Below are 21,474 nucleotides of genomic sequence, written 5' to 3'. Positions count from 1 at the left end.
ACGTCATCGGAGAAAAGATGAGATGTAGTTGCAAGAGGGCGGGAATACAATTTTGATTAAAGATTACGAGGGCACATGCATTTAAAGAATGATGTGCACGGATAAATAATTTATAATAAACACTGCAAAATTCCATTAAAAAAACAACAACAATAAAAAACAGAACTGTGTTTGATTTCATTGTAAAGTTGTATGGATTCCGATTGGCTATCAATGTTTTTATCAGCATGAAACAATTGTTCTGAAAATGATTCCAGTGATATCATTCCTCTGTATTTGTTATAGTTGTGCACTTCCCCTTTCTCTTAAAATTAGAATGATTATTAAAACTTTATAGTTATCGTTCACATCCCTTTACAACCTGTATCTGAGGTCTTTGCTTGCATCAGACGAGATGTTTTAAAACAAGGATAATGAGTGTTAGTCTTTAAGAGATAAGAGGATTCGCAAGGTGAGAGTCAGTGTCCACTGGGTCATTATCTCAATAATTAAAACCATTATCAAACAGTCCATCCCAAAGCTAAAGAAGATATAATACAATTCACACTGAATATGGTTGTCAAACACACGAGGGATAACAATAGGATGAACTCTTTTTTCTCAAATAAACAGTTCCCTCAGGGTCCAAAATCTAAAATGAAAAAGATTAGTAATCAATTTCAGTAAACATACAAGTGTGAACTCAAAAAAAGCCACTGTCAAGATTTCTGAGGGCCTTTTAGTTGTAAAATGGGGCAAAGGCTCATGGGAGAGGGGAGTCAGCGTGCCGCTGTCACAATTCGGCAAGAGATAGGACCCAGACGCAAATGAGCAGACAAGGGTTTTTATTAACAAGACTGAAGAGAGCAGGGAGAGTGAAGCGTGAACCACAGTTCAAGCAGGGCAGATGACAACAGGCAGGATGGATGACCACTGAGACCGTCAGTAAGACGGTGATGACTTGAGTACAATAGAGGCAGCTCCAAAGCAAAGACCAGACAGGAACACAAGTAACTCGTAGCTCGATGTAGATCTTAGATGTTGCACCAGTCTTGCCGCCAAGTAGAGGCTCACAGACCCAGAGGCTTGAAACAGGAGCTAGATAGCTGCACCAGTCAGGCAGTTAAAAGTCAGTGGCCAGGGGACTCAGGATACAGGGCAGGACACACAAGACGACTATAGTAACAGTTAAGAGAACCAAAAAAACCTGATAAGATAATGACTAGAGAAACTAAAGTAGAGAAATAAATATAACAAAAGCAAACTAATGAGAAATGTAAAACAAAAGATCTAAGACCAAAACTGGAATTGCAAAAGAAAAGCAAGTCTTCCACAAACTAAAATTAAAGTTCTAAAACAAGAGAACTCAAACTAGATTATAAAGAACAAAAGCAAAAGCTAAGCAAACCAGAGACAGAGAAAAACAAAAAAGCAACAATTAACCCCCAATTTTCACCGGCTGCGTTACGGCTCCGGCACGGCGGCGGAGTCAATAGGTTTCCATTAAAGTCAATGAGTGTATTTCCACTGAATGCGGTACAGCTGCGTTCCGACTCCGGCGATCCGCAGCCCTCCGGAGCAGATACGCAGAGCTTCTATTTTTGCCGGATGCCAGAGAGCTCCGCAGCAATTCAGCACTTATATCGCGCGATCATATGTGAATTTGCGAGATCTCGTGGGTCCTTGTGACTTCAGCTGTCAGTCATGACCGCAGCCGTTCCGCAACAAATCCGGACCTGGTGGGTATTGACGGACGACGGAACACGGAGCTGTCACGCAGCGGAGCCGTTACGCAGCCGTTACGCATCTGGTGGAAATTGGGGGTAAGGATACTCTGATACCAGAAAGATTAAAGGTACAATATGCAACATTTTCTGCCGCTAGAGGGCGCTACATTCCAAACAACAACAACGGCGTAGCTTGATGACGATGTGAAGGAGCGTGGAATGATGGGAACTGTTGTTTTCAACTCCACCGTGGATGTAAATCAGTCAGACGGGAATTGAAAAATCATGTTCATGGATGAGGTTAAGTTCTATTTTTATAAATGTTGCGTTTAATGACATGCTTTTTGTGGCGAGGGGGGCGTGGTTCAGCGCGGTCTGTAACGGGAGATATAGAAACGAGACGAGAGGGACGTAAGTAGGTCAAGTGCAAATTATATTAGTATTAGTATTAGTATTAGTATTATTGGTCACTCCGACCCCTGTCTTCTTCCTTCCTGACTCTTGAACCTTATCACACTTTTATTTCATTCAAATGAATTAACAGCAAGAAAAGTAAGGTTTAATACTAAATTAGTTATCATAGATGTTACTGTATTTGTCGAATTCATTGTTGTGATAACGCTGCGCAGTTTTACGTGTTCTAAACAATTGTTGTAAAAGTAGATTCGAACATACCCACATCATTTGCCAAAATACTGAATCTTTATGTATAACACGTGCTATATTTATTTACATGGCCATAAACACCAGACGTGATAAACAATGTCAATAAACTAAACACAAACCTAAAGCAATAATACTTTCCTTACATAAACATAACTATTACCGAATGCTACATTTGGAAAATATATAATTAAGCATGCTTTGTCGACAGAACCAGCTGCAATCGGTAAAGAATAATTGTGTTCCATAACGACAGCACGAAACAAGCTAACGTTTGTTGCTTGATAGACGCTACAACTACAACTTCCGCATTTGTCCAGGACTCCACGCAGTACGGGCCGAAACTGAGGGTAACGCGGATATGACGCAATTGACTGGCGACTCCCAGCTCACCCCTGCTCTAACGCCCCGTTTCCTTGGTTAAAATCGCAATTGTCTCATGAATTAAAAATAGTTGGAAACATTTGGGATATTGTAAGTAATCAACTTAACAAAATATATAACACTGGCCTTGAGATTTTGGGATATTTTAATGCAAAATTCTTACATATTGTACCTTATCTTACATAATTTCCAGAACACAAACTAGAAAACACCACAAAGTACATACACAAAACAAACCAGCAAAAACATGATGGAAAGAGGCACAATATAAAGGGACACACAAAGGCACATGAGGATCAGGTGAGCACAATTAGTGAAACGAGGGCAAAACAAGGGGGCGTGGTAACAGGAAACAAGGAGGCGGGACATGAGGAGCACATCGTTAGCCTCATTGCATAATTGCCTAAGTAATATTTTTTTTAAAAATGACTTGGCCAATTATGCTATGAGGCTAACGACATGGCAAACACAGACCAAGACAGAGCCATGTGCTCAAACACAAGACAAACATTTTAGGGACGAACATTGAGAATTAGCTTCGGCTAAAATGTTGTAGTATGTAACATGAGTTTATGTAACATACTTGTCCCTATTCAAATAAACCTAAAATAAAATAAAACATAGAAACATGAAACCACAACACAGACAAGACTGCCTGGGCAGAACCCTGACAGCCGCTGGGTACCTGGTCCATTAATGTCAGTCACAGGCTGACACACACACTGCTACTTTCATCTGTGTTTCCACCAGAAATGAACACATGAATTTAAACAGCAGCAGAAGTGGACACAGGATTCAAACAAGGAGAAAAAAGGTCAACAAGAGAGATGGGCGCTTTCAAAAAATAGCAAGGGGAGATGGCCTATTTAAATCCTTCAGGTTCAATAAATGTCTGGCTCAAGGGCACAGTGTTGGACCCTCCTCGCTTTACTGGCCCATATTAAGGACTGTAGGGGGGTATGGGTGGTTGGTCTTGTTAAAGACAGTACTTCACGTGTCATTGGTGAAGGTACTGATGTGGAGACTGTCACAATACCTCATAAAACTCTCTCTACAAGGGCAAGGCAACACAAACACAAGCTCTGTTCCACAACCTAGAGTTGTATGCTGGCCACAGACATTGTGCTCATTGAAAACAAACTCCCAAAACTTACCTATACATACAATTCACACACTTTTCAGCAAAAATGAACACTAGTGGCAGTTAAACACCAACTATTTTCATCCCTTTTCACGTGTATTTCAGAGACAAAAAGGACTTATTTTTAGTGGTTACTTGTATAATCCTATGTCATGACATCAAAACACGTTTACCATATTGCATGATAGTAAACTAATATACAGTGCCCGGCCAAATTTTTTTTTTGAAAAATTGCTATTTGGATCTAAATAGGGAAATGTTTAAGTGTCGATGACTGGATCATTATTGCAGTGATTATTATGTGTCTAGCATGTTATATGTTTGGCAACAGTTCTTCTAACCCTAATTGATGGAGTGTGTATCTTTTAATTTCTTAAACAACCATGTAAGAAGACACATCATGACCATATTCCAGGACGACAATGCCAAGATTTATCAGGCTCAAATTATGAAAGAATGGATTAAAGAATGGATAAAGAATAATTTTCACACATGAATTGGCACCACTGAGTCCAGACCTTAAATTCATTGAAAGTCTTTCAGATGTGCTGAAGTAGACTTTACAGAGAGCTTGACTCTTGCATTGTCAATACATGAGCTTGACCAAAAATTGATGCACCTCCTGATGGATATAAATGTTTCCATCAAGAGGTGCACTCTGTAAAGAGATCACAAATGCGATTTAATCATTTTAGATAAAATCCCAAAATGTTTGGGTGCAGCCTTCTCGGGTTTAAAGGTTCATTACATATTTATACACTGATATAAATACACAATATACTGTATACACACACAAACACTGACATACTGTCTTGGTATCTTCCACGGATATATGTTGATGGGCAGCTTCAAAAATATACTCTGAACCATGATTCCAAAGGCTTCACCAACAATAAATTCACACATGCATTTGTACAAAAAACACAGATGTCAGTGCAGTGATCGGTCGAGGGCCCTCAACGCCTGCAGACACTGAAATCACATCAAGGGCAAAGGCATTACACACTACACGCGACGGTGGTGACACATTCATTGTGTTCACAAAAAGATGGATTTCCGGAGAAACACCATTTACATTGGCCTCCATTTTCCCTCTCTCAGCCTAAACTGTGCTCACAATGTTTAATTTGGCTCATAAAGAGGAGCCTGGAGCGTGTGTCACATCAGTTTCTGTGGAACAGACCATGAGATGAAGGGCTTTTTCCCTTTATTTAAAAAAAAAAAAAAAAGAAAGAGAGAGAAAGAAAAAAAGTGCTGGCTTCAGCTAAGGTGGAGCTGATATTGTGATTATTATGCTGACTGTAGCTGGAGGCTAAAGATATTAGCTTTACTCTAAATTCTCTCTTGCTCTCATTTTGAGCTTTTTTCAAAAAGTACCAGTAAGGTCAACTTTGTTTCACCAAGGAGTCTTTGGATTTGAGCAGTGTGGGCTGTAACATCAATTAACAAGCTCATTAGCTGTCTAATTTTAATAATCTTCATTATGTGCCTTTAATGAGGGATGTCTCGAGTGAGGCATATCCTGCAAATAATTACTGTGTGTGATTTTAACCTTCTCTCCTTCCACCTGCCATGGCACAGATGACATTAACACACATTATGGCAACCAATGGGCAAAAACATAATAAAAAAAAACAAACAAGGTTGTGTAGCATAGGCTGTAACATGTTTTGAATGCTACAATGTTTTAAATGCTACATAACATGGAACCATAACATACATGGACAGTAGTGTTGAAGTGATTGTTTTACATGGGCAAAAGGTCTATGCACACAGAAGATTGGATTTCATTATATTCACCAATACTGGGTAAATAGTCAATTTTCCAGTAGCTTGAAATAATTTCAGTAATGAATGAAATATAACTATATATTTATTAGGGATTCACCAATAAAAAAAAATCAGACAGATAAGCTGATAAGTGGCAATATATAAAAAAAAAAAACCTATATTATTTTGTCTAATTAACTCAAATATAAAACACTGAAAACTAAAATCAATTGTTTAAAATAGTACAAGTGAATTTAATCATCACAACATTATAATGTACAGTGTGAAAAATGTATAATCATTTTGAGATTTATTTAGGATAGAGTTGTTAATAAATGATTGGTGTTTTTAAAAATGTACTTTACCAGTGTCATCATCTACACCTACATGGACAATTAAGTATCAAATATCGACCAATACCTCTAATATCAGCTGATAAATTATATGATACTGGTATATTGTGCATCCCTAATATTTCGTCAATATTACTTTAAATGCATTTTTCTTACAATTCATTCTGGGTTTGCATTTTCCACAGGGTGTGTTCACATTTAGCAGGTTTGGTTTGATTAAAATTACCTTCAGTGCAATTTCTCTGTTAGTGCAGTTCATTGAAATACGTGTGAAAGCTGCCATCCAAACCCTAGTGTTCACCAAACAAGCAGACCGAGACCCACCTGCGGTGCGGTTCGACTGAAATATGAACACTACACATACTAAAGACATCTAAACAAACCAAAAACAGGATGTGATGTCAGAAGATGTGATCCTAAAAAGGACAGAATGCTCAAGAAAACCTGGTTCTTCTCATCGCAGGAGCGATGTTACCCATTACAGTTTGGTACAGGCGCCAAAACCGCCATCTCCTTGAAGCAGATCTTTATTTGTGTGCAACGGTGGAATTCCTGGCTCTGTTTTGACTCCTTTTGGCTCTTCGTGAGTTCTCAGCTGGTAAAAAAATACCATCATATGTGCGCACATAAAACAAGCACATACATGGTTTGGATGTTTGGTAAGATCCGTTAAAAAATATACATCATAAAAGTATTTTTTATTTTATCTTCATGTTCAGTGTTAAAAATGACAGTGTGAACCAGGACTAAATGTATCATTTTCTTTTTTGGTTCTAGAACAAAAGAACCAAGAGAACCAAACTACAAGTGTAAAGGTCTTCACAGGTCCACTTGGATCCGAAAACGGGTCCGACCCAAGGTCCTGAGCAGGTTTGGGTCCAAAACTTTTACCTTGGATACGGGTCAGGACTGATATTAGTAGCCTCGGGTCTTTGGTAATAAAAATAAAAAAAGTGCTTTTACCGAATGGACCCAAGAAGATCTGAATTATTTTAAAATATGCCAACTTTCCACTATTAGTTTTTAGGTGTTTTACAATATATTATTATTTAAACCAAATGCATATTAAATAATTGTATGACAATTTATTTTACCCCTTCTCTGTCAATACACACTTCCATGTATAAATGACCAAACCCTCCAGGATACTGGTCCATGTAGCAGCAGCGCTCACTTCGCATAAACCAAATACCCAAGCCATTCCCGAGAATGAGTTTGGGAATTTGCTTCTTAATATTAAAATACATATAAATTTCCTTGACATTTGAGGTGAAACATAATGCTTATGATTATGTTTTATATACTTGGAGGTGCTCGCCCAAGTGGAAAACCAATGTACTGTTGCTAGATAGTTTGCAGAAAACCATCTAAATGCAGTTAAGGCCAAACTTTCGGGTCCAATCGGGTTAGAAAAAAATTGCCGTCGGGTCGGAATCTGGTCTAATTTTACCGGGTTTGCCTCAGGTCGGGTTTTTATTTTTAAAAGACCTATAGAACACTAGCCTGACTACGTCAGACTTCGTGCTTCCGCTCAATTTCAGTTCGCTTCTGTACTCAGTCTGAGATAGCGACCGTTTTCCCCGTTTTCCTCCGGCCTCAAAACAGCCGGCCAATCAACGAACAGAGGGCGGGCTGAGAGCCGTGACGTAGACGCTGATTGTACCGTGGATGTGTAGATTTACTTCACATAATCTGCAAAAGTCGTTCACAGCCATGTTCACTCCGGTATTTCGCTCGATGGTTTTGTTTTCGCATCATACATGTGTTTACAGTGGAAGTTAGATGCGGCTGAGCATGCGCATAACACACGCCATAACCAAACGTTATGTGATTGGCTTACGGGTAACCAATGATTTTAAACTTCAGACAAGCGCCCCCCCGCGAGAAAGAAAACGCTTTTCAATTATGCCATGCCAGACTCTGTCTACGAAGCAAAGCGAAGTAGCAGAGTTTGGTATTACCAGGCTAATAGAACACACCCTTAATGCAACATTTTAAACACAACAATTAAGGGGCCCAAATGAAGCATCTTAAAGAGTGATCAATAATAGTTTGGCCTTTCTTTACCTCATGCCTCTGGTGGAGCGGTTGTTGTAGTTCTGCAGCAGCTGAGGCAGGCCCAACATGGCTTCAAACATCACCGCCAAAGAGCCCAGGGTCTCCACAAATAGGACCCAGTCCAAAAAGAGGAATGTTATGAAAGCACACAGCAACATGAAGGCAAAGCAGAACACCAGATAGTCCTCAAAAGAACTCCAGCTCCAGAAATACCGAAGGTCCAAATCTGGAAGAGAGACAAAGAAAGAAAAAGATATAAAGAATCATAAAAATGCATTAAAAATATTCTCCAAGTATTTCATTTACAGACAAAAAGATATCTCCAAAAATCTTCTCTATAACAACTACCCAAGAAAAAAGGGAAAGGGAAACTTTGAAGCATTTTATCATTAGTATGCATATCACAATGCTCTACACCTCACACAAACTCTCTCACGCTATGAAAAGTTAAATGAGCTTTGAAACCTGTATGCCTCTCTCTGCAATTCTGCATTATATAAAGAAACCCATTTACGACAACTCAACATTTCATGTACAATTTTCCTGAGAGCCATGAAATAAATGACCAGGCTCTACAGGGGAACACAGCCAAATATTCAGCAGTGAAGATTAAGCACTCACATAAAATAAAGACCATGAATGTAATTGAGTCCAAGGCAAAGAAAGCCATATGTATTACATATATACTACTGTTATATTTGCACATGGATATATATACAAAAGTTTAGGGGCAGTACATTTTGTTTAAAATTGTTTTGGAAAGAAACACTGAAGATTGAAGTGATGGCCACTGAAAATGTTGCATCGCCATTGCAATATAACATCTCCATGTACAGTACATAAAGTGAAAGTGACGTAGATGATATAATAGGACATCCGAACGCAAGTGGTCACATGAGACATATTTGAAATGTGTGATAATACCAGGTGAAAATGGTAATGTGTCTTGGCTGATCATCACCATCCAATACCAAGTGGAAACAGTGCTTCTCTCTCGCACGCTCGATTTTGGGGATATGTTTTATAATTTGCAGGCGTCAGGGACTATCAATATGCTGGAGACTCCCAGAACTTTCAGGAGAGGTGGGATGTCTGTGGATAGATACATATACAGAGACTGCAACCTAGACAGACAGACCCTATTTTAACAATCTAAGCACATGATCTAAACCGCACGGCACAAGTGCACTTAGGGCATGTCCGAATCCACTTTTGCTCATTTAATGACGGGAAAAATGGGCGTGTGTTTTGGGCGTAATGTGCAATAAACCTCCCATTCCCTTTAAAAGCCAGTTGCGTTCGCGCCATAGCGGAAAGACTGAACCCTTCTCCAGAGAGGAAACGGATCTGCTCGTGTTAAAGCGTGCAAGCAGAACGGATTCCACCATATTATGTACACAATAATATTTTTTTACATTGTAATCCTTTTATTTTTAATATTTGGTATGTTTGTGTGCTGCTGCCCTAAGCAGAGTGTACATGCATTGTGCACCCGCCTATAGGCTCATATTACCAATGAGCCCTTTAAATAACAAGAAAAATATTGCGCACAAATGTGGGCACACAAATGGGTGCAAATGCATTTGCTATTTGAACGAACGAACGATAGATGGATAGATGGATAGATAGATAGATAGATAGATAGATAGATAGATAGATAGATAGATAGATAGATAGATAGATAGATAGATAGATAGATAGATAGATAGATAGATAGATAGATAGATAGATGTCATTTTAAGAGTGTAGTGATCTTCTCTAATTATTATCAAAATGGAAATATTTTTAGAATGTATGGCAAATGTAGGACATGTTCTGTCCAGTCTCTCAAATACCAGTGAGGAGACAAAAAAGACACAGGATAGTGAAGACAGGCTTCTTCGTCACATTGGTCATCTCTACATTAGTGATCACACACCATGTAAGACATCCTGACATGATCAATGACTACCTGTCTCTCTCCCATACTGATAGCACAGGATCCTTAAATGAGCTGACATCAGCTCCAGAGAATTGATAGCTAAATAATAGCCCTATTTGTTACAGCTCTGACTGGAGTGTCACGTTGAGTGGTAGAGAGCCCACAGACCACACGCTGTCATTTAGTAGGTTTTATGCTCTGATTACTTGTATGCATCTACCTGACAGGCGCCGGTACTGTAGTGTGGTTGCCTAGCCATCCGCTGCTCTGAAATATTTGCATGATTGTGTTGTAAAGGACATTTCAATGTGTTTGCCTAATTAATGCATCATATTATCAGAAAACTCACAGCTTGAAATTAGAGTACAGATAAGATCAGGAATTAGAAAGCCTCGGAAATCACATAAAAGTTAAGTGCTAAGCTAGGAAGGAAAGTATAAGAAAAAGCAAACCCACAATCTTGCTCAAATGTACATAACTAGCAGATCACTGCTTGTTCCTTGAGGAGAGATCTGCTGTTATTTTTCTACACAAATGAACTGACAGACAATATAACAGACAAAAAAATAAATAAAAAATAAGACGAAACACACACACACACACCACAGAATTACACAGAACAGGTCATCCAAACCATAATTTTGGACCAGAATGTCATAGATTCTTGCCTCTTTTTTTTCTCTCTCGACCTGCAAACAACCAGAATACCCTAGAAACCGCTTATAAATGCCATCATCCTTCATCCTGGCTGATGTGCAAGCTATAACCTGTCATGCTCCAGAACGTCTTGTTATCCACTGGTGGCATTCAACGGAACGGTCACACTTCAAAACAGAATATAAAGGTGCAAAAAACAAGAGCAGAGCCTTTTCTTCTCAGATGTCGACAGATCAAACATATCAATTACTATAGCATCTATCATTGTCGGAAGTTTGGCTTAACCTTTGTATTTGCAGTGGCTCTATTCTCTAAAAAAAAAAATAAAAAAAAAAACTCACATCAGTGAAGCTTTCAGGCCACAACATCTGCAGATACAAGAGGTTTTACCGTCCCTACTGCTTTATGAGGCACTTCAATCTCAGCAACAACAATAAGCAACAAGGAACCTTTGGAGAAACCTCTGTTCCCAAGGTCTACAGCCTGATCAAGCCTTTCTTATATTCTGTCCATGCCTGGATGTAGAGGTTTAACCAAGGGCCCTATGTCAAATTTTGCTGGCTCTACCCATAAGCTGCACACTGCACACTAAGGCTATTTTGAAGAAGTAGTCCAGTTTGCAGAATTCCATGAGTGTTTATTTATACACAGATTCATTTTGCATGCATGCATGATCATGCATATTAATTTGCAGATGCACATATCTCTGGTATGCTATGAAAGCTTGATTATGTGCTACCACAAAACAGTAAATGCTAAAGCAATAAATATGTAAGACGTGAATACTGACTGAGAAAACAAAGGAAATTAACATTTAAACTCTCTCTTGTGAAGTTAGCATCACCATTTGAGACGCAAGTCTCACCTCAGAATCATCCTAATTTACATCTCTTTCCCTCTTCCCCCATTCATTCTCTCTCTCATGCTCAGATCACCAAAATTCACCCAAAGATCTATATGGTTTAATGTGAATAATTATCATACAGTATTATACATGTTTGGTATCATTTGAAATGTCTCAGTGCGACTGGTACAAAGGTCTCATTCCCAAAGTAGTAAACCAAAAGGTAATAAAGTTTTTAAGAGTTTAGAGATAATTTGCACACATAGGAGGGTGTGTCTTCCAGGCAAATGGCATCCTGCCCAAAAGGTGTAAACAACTCTGAATGCAAATTCCCATTGTTAGCAAATGTTTCCATGTAAAAGAAGTTTCTGTCTATATAAAGAAATGCAACGAGAGGCTCAGCCCGATTTGTAGCTCAAATTAGCCTGTGATGCGGAGTGTGGGCAATACACTCAGCATCATGCATCTTTTCTATTTATTCCAGAGCATTTGATGTTTTATATTTATTACATTTGAACTGATTATGAAATTGGCATGATACATTTACCTGACATAATAAACTGTAAACATTTGGTTTTATTCTGACTGACTCTGAAATTGTTTTCCCAAGTAGATTAAACAGATTCGTATGTTCGGCATCAGATTAGTGAAGAAAGAAGAAAGAAGTGAATTTCCGTTTAGAACAGCAAAAGTGCTGCTTGACCAATCTAAATTTGGGTGTGTCTTACCTCTGTTTTAATTTAATGTTACTTTAGATAAGTGTACGTGGGAAACCACGGCATGGCCAATCCAAAGCTAGTATAAGAGAAGTAATGTTGGTCTACTTATATCTGTAGTAGTGGCCATACCTCTGCCTGAAGTAAACGTTACTTTAAATTTAAGTGTGTGCAAAACCACGGGGGCTATACCAAAGTATCTTTGATTGTGTAAGCGTGAATACGACCATCTTAGATATATAGCCAATTACCTCTGTTTAATGACCAAAACTGACGAGCTTGTGATTGTGAGACCCGCGTTAAGCAGAAGGCGTGAGGACCTCAAAGCAACATAGCTTCCTAATATGAATGGGTAAAATATAAGTAAAGAGTTGAAAAGAATAATCAAATGTGCTGCTAAACTATTAAAGACCATTGACCAATTGGCATTCTAACCAAAATTCGAGGTTGTGATAAAATGGAGTCAGATAAGTTAAATTGGAACTAAATTACTTTGCCACGCGGAAAAGACAGTAACGCGCAGAGACCTTCACCCGTTCTATCAGATACTGCCATTGGACCAATTTAGACAGACTTACAAATATAAAAAATAATAAATAAATACATGCAGCCCTTGTAAAGATAAGATCATTCACATTATCTTTCATTCTCATATGGTAAATTGTAATAATATTTCACAATATTTCTGAAGGATTGTGACAATGAAGTCTGAGGTAAAGGCTGATTAAAAACGACTTTTCCATCACAGGAATAAATTACATTTTTAAAATGTATTAAATGTATTAAAATAGACAAGTTTTCTTTGAAAAACTGTAATAATATTTAAAAATTCCTGTTTTAAATCCTGGTGAGCATCTGATATAAATACAGTCAAAAGTATGTATGTATGTATGCATGTATGTATATGTGTGTAGTAGTATGTCTACTATATAGTATCGGTTCTGGCTAATCTGGCATCTGCTGGCGGTGTGAACAGGGCCATAAGCATGTCAAGTGATGCGACTCGTGCGACAAAAGTTCCAAAATTTTAATTAGTCACCGTCTCGAGTGCAGCCAAGACAGGACAGAATTCCAGAGTGATTTCACTGTTTTAATATGCATTTTAGAATGACATTTGTTGCAATAATACTTTAGGCCTAATAAAGCAACTTTTCAGAAAGTAAAATTTTTAGGCTTTTAAATGGCACTTGCATTCATGTCATACTAATGAAAAGAGCCTGATGAGATTTATAATGTGTTGGAAATGATTTTTCTATGTCCCTACCAATGTGTGGATGCCATCTATGGTGGTTGCACTAGGTTTCTGGGTTTTGAGAACACTAATTAAAGTAGGCATGCTTAAGAACAGATGCCCAGAACTGTTCAGAAATAGCATGTTTAGTACACACACACACGTCAGTCTATCAATAACCTACATGAGTCTTGACTCCACCTCCATAAACCATAAATATTCAGTACAGCTCTTATTTTCTTAGTGTTTTTGACCGACATAATCACAACTACTCAGAACTGATGCACTTTATGAATATTTATACAACGTGGTGATACTGCTTTGCATTGATGCTTAGTATGCATGTGTTCAACATACTTTCTGTCAAGTGTGACCATTCTATTTATATTAAGCAGTTCTTTCTCTCTCTCTCATGCACACAATTTATCCATGATAAGCAGTATGAGTCCTAATGAACCTTCTCATTCTGTCTTTTTGACTGACACAATCAAAACTACTCTGAGCTGATCCACTCAATGAATATTCATGCAACACAGTGATACATATACACTACTTTGCATAGGATTTCATGCATGTGTGCTCATAGCATGCACTTAATTCCTGCCAAGTGTGACCAGTCTATCTACATTAACATCCATGTGGAGCTCTCTGAATTTTAATTAGCAACCTTGTGGGTTAATTAGCGAAGCTGTTAATCAAGGAAAAGTGCTTTTCACATGCATGTGCCAAATTTGTTGTGAAACAGCTTGATGGGATTATGAGGAAACATCTGGAACAGGCAGAGGTCAAGCACAAAAGTCCCACATCGAACACCCCGACCCAAATGTTTCCACAACCTACAGGTGACCTCAGTGAGCTCTGACAGCCCTGATGCACTGATGCAACTTTACAGCAATATATCATTAAGAAAACTATGATAGTGTGATGGGTCGCCTCAAGGTTTGCCCTTGGCTGGATAACATTTAGTGTTGGAAATAGGTAATCGATCGAGATCCTACCTATAAGTGACTTTAAATTAGATGAAAAAGATAATTAGGTAGGGGATCAGGAGGGGTAATTAAGCATTTGACCCCAAGGGGAATGACTAAAACAGCTTGTGCTGAGAAAATACTTAAGCATCTAGAGGTTGAACATATGTGAAGACCCCAGAGAGATGTCACTAGGGGTTTGACTGCATGACAATACAAAGTCGAATGATTAATTTAACCTAAGTAATTCACAGCACTACAGTGTGACCTTTTGTGATCCATGAAGGTTGATGCTTTTCTCTCACAAAGCACCCTTGGGTTAAAGAGGGTGGCGACTCTTACGGATTAACTTCACTCGTAACATCGCATTGGAACTCTATCGCAACAACCAAAACTAGAACATACTGCAATCACAGCACAGCAAGATTACTCTAGGTAGCCAACAGTGATGCTTGAAATAGGAGAGCTGATAATTCGCTGATTGTGATGTCATGCAATGGCAGTACTGCAACTCATGAATATTAATTTAGGATAGAGGTACTGAAGCAATAAAAAAAGAGTAATTGTACACTATGTAACTGTTTTATGTTTAAAATGAAGTCAATACATCATCAGTCCTTCATCCAAAACATATTTTTGTCTTACTCTAATTCACTATGGTAATCCTATTATAAGTATTTATATTTTAGACCAGTCAAGGTTTTTTACGGGAAATTACGTACAAATGTCACTCGCCTGTGCGTGTCTCATATCTATAAATAGAGAAAAGTTGCTCCGGCTACTTTGGCGCATGTGGTTTAGGTAAGTTTTCACAATGACCAAGAAAGGTTGACATGGAATTTCGAACCTCCAGGGAATCACTTAGATCATCTTTGATAATTCACACTGCGTGATTGTCACTCAAGTGAATGAGCCTACTGTCAGCTAGGCTTAAAATATTTTTTTACACAGTGGGGTTAGTTGTAGAATAGTGTTACAACTAAGCCGCCAAGTGTACAACGATAATGAAATGAAAACGGCAAAATATATTTATTTTGCCACATTTAACTTTGTTGGACTTTCACAAACAATGTTGGAATTTAAATGTCAAAGTATGATTTTCTTTTTCTTCACATTTGTTTACTATGCAATGATCACTTGTTTATTTATTAAGAATATAGCCTGTTTTTCATACAATAAACCCTTTAAAATGTGCTTTTGAGCTCATTTTTATATTACTATTAATAATAATAATTTTGCATGCAGCTTACACACAAATATAATTCAATTGCAATTACAATATTTGATTTTATTTATTGCAAAACTGTGCAGCCCTTTCCTATATCTTTATCCATGATATTGATCCATAAAAGGATGATTGGATGAGGGATGGATGTATGGACATCTATCTATACAGATGTACAAACTATACAGATCAAATAGTACTGAATTATGTGTGTTACAAGTGTTACAACTAACCCCGCTGTCTGTTACAATTAACCCCGCATATGGGGTAAGTTGTAACATTTGCACTTCTGTCACTTTCAGTGCAACTGTATGAAAATGGTTAAATTGTTAAGTGTTCATTTGCAGCAGAGATGTGTATGCTGCTTGTCAAAAAAAAAAGAAAAAAAGAATCTAACTTAAATATGTTTTTAATAATTGAGCCAAAACCAAAATGTGTTAGGTTGTGCCCCGCTCTCCCCTACACCAGGTTTTTAGCTACGAGGTCAGTCATTGTTCATCGCAAACTAAACCTATGGAAGAAGGTCTCCCAACCACATCAGAGAGCACGTACACTAGGGATTATCAGTCATTTAAAGCTGCCTATCTTCCTCTCAGCTCTCTTGTTGATGGTGTATACTGGTCGATATTTGAAGCCATTATTGAACAGAGGCCTAATTTTCTTCAGACCATCTCTGCTTATCACACTTTCTCCCTGTCCAGCTGCTTTGCCACTGATGGTCATACAGATCACCTTCGCGCAATGTGTGTGCATGTGTCTGGATTATCCTACAAAATCTAAATCGTTCTGTGATAAATCTAAGTGGCCATAAAATGAGAGGGGAAAAGAGAGATTAGTAGTTTGAGTGTGAAAGCATTGTCTCAGACTGTAGCCTGCATGTCTATTCTGTTTGAGTTCACTAGTCATCCTTAACCAATCTCTAACCTCAGGAAATGACATCGAGATCGCTTTGCAAAGGCAATTATTTAGGTCCACCTGTGCCTTCAGTCATCTTCCAGCTAAATGCGGTAAGTGCAGGTGGCCATGGAGGGAGGGCTCATGCAGAAAGCTCTATCACTTTTCCCAGCTGTGCTGAGAAAACAGAAGTTTATATACAGTCATGCCCCCTGAGCCTGCAACAAACACACAAATGTTTATAAAGCAAAGAGGTTAACCATTCATAACCGTTAGGACTTCAGCTTTGAATTAAAGATGTACAATATTTGTACTGTAACACGGGTGCACTCAGAGATGAAGGAAAGCAGATAAAGGTATTTAATAGCCGCATTTCCACTGTCGGGCCAGTGCGAACCAGGGCTTTAAACGGGCCGTGCTGGGCTAAAAACCCCGGGCCTGTAGCACCGAGCCCAAAACCATGCTGTGTTTCCACCGTCGGGCTAAAAGCTCTGCAGCGCTTCACTAAAACCCGCCCGTAACACGCCTCTCTACAACGTCACACAAACCCATCATTTCACCAATAAATGGAAGTTTTATCAGAAGACGCATCCAAAAGAAATCTCTGGAAACTAGCGAGATCGCAAAACGAATTCCAGAATGCCAGAATTCTACCGTAAAAAATACGGTAGCAACATTTTAGGTTTTACAGACTTAACTTAAATTTACAGTAAACAACGCATTTCATTATTTGATACAATGTAAATTTACCAACCTATTGAAGTAATATCTGTTTTGTAACATTGTAATACACTGACAACCACCAATCACAGTGATGATGAGAGTCACATAATGAATCAAAGCTCATCACAAGCATCTTTTCCACAAGAAAGTTAATAGTGATAGATAGAAGCTGCACAGTGTCATTCACGCAAACACTAAACACCATCATGGTAACACACATGAAATTTTAAAAATACAATAAACATTAACAACATTAAAGGAGCTGTATGTAATAAATGTATTTCAATTAATCATAAAATGGCCCTGATATGTCACTAGACATTAAGAAATCATGTTCATTTCAAATACTTATATCACTGACAGCAGTAGTCCGGCCAGGATATTGTCATTTAAAAAGTGAAGTTGCAGCCCTCAACTGATGTTGATGTTGTCATCTTGTGTTTTGGCCTGAAGCGCCACCCTCCACCTATCTACCAATCACGAAGTCAGTAGTGTTTCAGCATCCGGGTTGCCAGCTCTGCTCTAGTTACCACAGCTACGTAGCACCATACGTTCCTGCTGGATCCTGCAGCCTATCTGGCAACCTCGAGTCAGGGGGGAGGGGGAGGGGATACACCGCTCTACAGTAATTTGAAAGTGATTGCAGTACCAGTTTGAGTTAATCTTTAAAAACACTTATTATTTATTAACATTTACGTAAATATAAAATATAGAAATTTACTTAATATTTAATATTAAATACTAATGATTGCATATCAGCTATTTAAAGGGCGTCCGCCATAAGGGAAATTTATGGTATGTAGAATTAAACTGGTCAAACCAATATAAGAGGCCACAGTCCACTTTCAAGGGATGTGTGAGGTCACTCAAAACCAATTAAGTAACTCTTAACTCTTGCGTCCACACTACCACATCAGTGTCAAGTGATGGATCCTCTGCTGTATGATGAAATCTTACCCTCATGTCAGCGATTACCCAGCCAAAAAACTCAACGGACAGCTTGTCAGCACTGACCAGTATTTCATCAGGGATTCTGGAGTTATGAGGAAGAATTAGGCATGCAGGAGAGGGAGAGAAAGGCTAGATGAGAGAGAGAGAGGAGAGCACTAAAAGCAACTCAGATACGGGTTACATAAGACTACGCAACACAATGACAGTGAGCCAAGGACACAGCATAGAGAACACACACACACACAGACGCTGCAGGAGGGATTCCCCAAACAACGAAGTTGAGCCAACGCAAGATTTACCTGCTATGACAATGCAGCCGTTTGTGCCGCACCATGACTGCGTAAAGACTGCAGAGATCCAGGATGTGCTGCACAATTCATTCAATTACATAATTCACAGTGAAAGGGAAGGGCGTGAAACTCATGTTAATGAGATAGGGGGAAAAAGTGCCACCAAGACAAAAACGGACAATGTACAGATGGAGGTGAGAGAGTGGGTGTAAAAAAAAAAAAAAAAAGAGAGATTAGAAACTAATTTCAAAGTCAGAGCAGAACAATTCATCAACAACTACAGCAGGATGTGGGGTTTTAATGCCGCAAGGTGAATCTGTCTCTTCATAAATGTGGGTTTCTTCAAATAAGGGAACTTTTGTGCTCCAGGAGGAGTTGATTTTAAGGTTTCAAGAACCCTTTTGGGTAACACTTTATTTTACAGTGTCCTTGTTACATATGTTACATGCACTTACCATAGTAATAACAGTAAATTATGCATAATTACATGCAACTAACCCTCAACCAAATCCTAATCCTACCCTACCCCTATAGTTGATTCATATTACTCAGTACTTAATAATTACACTGTAACAATGATACCTTAAAATAAAGTGTAACCCCTTTGTTACATGAAGGTCACACATTTCTCAACATGACTTTCAACATTTATTTTCATCATTTATATTTTATACTTTCATCATTAATGAAATCATGTAATCAATGCATTTAATTTTTAACTTCAAGCCTTAACTTCAATATTTAGTGTGTGAAAATTAATCAATTTGGTCAACAAATGTTTCTCGGTTGTAGCATCATTTCCACCATGACAACAATTCTGCAAAAAGAAACAAATTCTGCAAAAAGTGTGAAAATACTATTTAACAATGTATATATTTTGATAGATATTATTCCAGCGATGAAATTAGCCATTTTATTCCAAAAATGTTTAAAATGTAATTTCCACCACTGCCATTTCAACACAATAAGTTTAAAAAGTAAATGAATAAAAAAGGGGAAAAAAATGCTAAAAAGTGTGTAAATATTTATTTTTGACCAAATAAGTGTGTCTACAGACTTACCACTAAGTGCTCCAATTTCTGATATTTACGCCAATTAGTTATTCTTCCGCTGCTGTGAATGCCATGACTCAAATATTCAAGAGAGCTGTATAATAAAAAAGCAGGATGTACAGCCACAGGACTTGAATGAATTATTTAGTTTTACCGTCTCTTTTACTGCATCTCTCTCTGAATTAAGAAATGCCGCAGTGCAGCCTGTAGGAGCTAAGATCCCACCACTGTCAGCTATTTGCCCCCACTAGACACAGAAAGAAATGGACAGGACTACAGAGCCATGCAACACGCACACACACGCACACACATGCACGCACACGTTGTGTTTTCATGTTTTATGGGGACTTTCCATACAATGATTTTTATACTGTATATTCTATCCTTTTACACTAAACAGAAACATCACAGAAAACTTTCTGCATTTTAACATTTTCAAAAAATATCACTTAGTATGATTTATAAGCTGTTTTTCTCATGGGGACCAAAACAAATTTCCCAGAAGGACAATGATTTTTCGATATTGCCATCTTTGATTTGGGATATTGCCATCTAATGTAGGGTTTAGTAGGCCACACGCACACGCACTTTCAACAGCCCATCCCATTAACAGGCTGTGACTCTTTTTAGCAAATGCATTTCCGCAAACCTCCTCTTGCTTTCTGTCTGTCATTCATTTTTAATGTTGATGCTTTACTGTCGTCTTCATCTCACCATCTCACCACAAAGTCAAGAGGGTGAAAGGTCATACGTACACTTTCACTTGATGCTTAAGTGTATAAAGGAGGACACAGATGGCCTTGTGTCTTCAAGGATGCTACAATGATGTAGAAAATCAAGTGACACCCAATTATGGGCACTTTTATCCCTGTGGGCTTTAAAAAAAATCTAATATCTTAAAACTCCTTTTTTTTTTTTACACTAGTTTATGTCTCCTAACAATGTCCAATAGTGAATATACAAAACATAAAATATAAATATAAAGAATATATAATCGTTCTTTTTTTTTATAGGAAAGTCATGAAAATTCCTACCAAAAGTGTCACTTCCACCATAAATTTCTGTGGTGGAAACGACATTTTGAACATTTTTGGAATTAAATGGCTTGCTTTGTCTTGCTAAGACTAATTTCAAAGGTGACATTTTGTGCACAGCTCTCACAATTAAATAATATTTTCACCCTTCTTGCATAATTTCATAAAATTAAAGCTTGAGCGGAAACATATTCTGATCACAAGTGAGATTTACCTACCCTGGTAATCCAGAGTTCTCGCGAGAGCACAAGTTGAATTTGCTCAGCGAGTTACTCTGGTGTCGAGTAATGATGCTCATTAAATATGCCCCTCGATCTGAGCTGCACCAATCACATCGGGTTATCTGATATAGGCGGGCCAGAGGCGAGCTAAACAGATGACGACAGCGCTGTGACGTCAAAGTCATTAGTAAACATTGCAAGATGGCTATGGATGAAGACCAGTTGTTTGAAACGGCTTTGGCCACTACAATGAACGAGTTAGACTTGGCTTTTTATCTAAAACAGGAACAGAAGACGCCGCTCGAATTGTTCCTTTGCAAGAAGGACGTTTTTGCTGTTTTGCCGACCGGATACGGTAAGAGTATAATCTACCAGTTAGCTCCGCTGGTAGCTAAGCGTATGGGGTTTATTGTTGTGATTGGTCGTAGTGTTATCCTATTGCGTGCAGTGAGATTTTCAAATGCATGCTTGGTGCCGCCCCTCGAGCTGGCCGATTTTCATTGGTCGACGCCAGACCATTAATCTTTTAGATTTAGGTCTGGATTCCCAGGCTAAGATTTACCTTGACTTCTGTTCAAATAGACAACATTGTTCATTGTGTAATTTTCACGACAGATATATAAAAACACAAAATTGCTTAAAAAGAAGTACCCAGATACAGCTGATCTAGAA

At 38.3% G+C, this 21,474-nt stretch overlaps 1 protein-coding gene across 3 annotated transcripts in view; it reads right to left on the bottom strand.

The window, feature by feature from the left end:
- The window catches only part of LOC311290741 (solute carrier family 66 member 2), a 43,051-nt gene that overhangs the window by 7,200 nt on the left and 14,377 nt on the right, over positions 1 to 21,474 (bottom strand). For all 3 annotated transcript variants that reach the window (XM_084409429.1, XM_084409428.1, XM_084409430.1), the window contains exon 4: positions 8,085 to 8,301. In XM_084409429.1, the coding sequence (XP_084265555.1) occupies positions 8,085 to 8,301 (217 nt within the window). The remainder of the gene's footprint in view (positions 1 to 8,084; positions 8,302 to 21,474) is intronic.

This window comes from Rutilus rutilus, assembly GCF_951802725.1.
Source record: "Rutilus rutilus genome assembly, chromosome: 5".
Classification (NCBI taxonomy): domain Eukaryota; kingdom Metazoa; phylum Chordata; class Actinopteri; order Cypriniformes; family Leuciscidae; genus Rutilus; species Rutilus rutilus.
The sequence above is the reverse complement of the archived record's forward strand: the minus strand, read 5'-3'. Positions and strand labels throughout refer to the sequence as shown.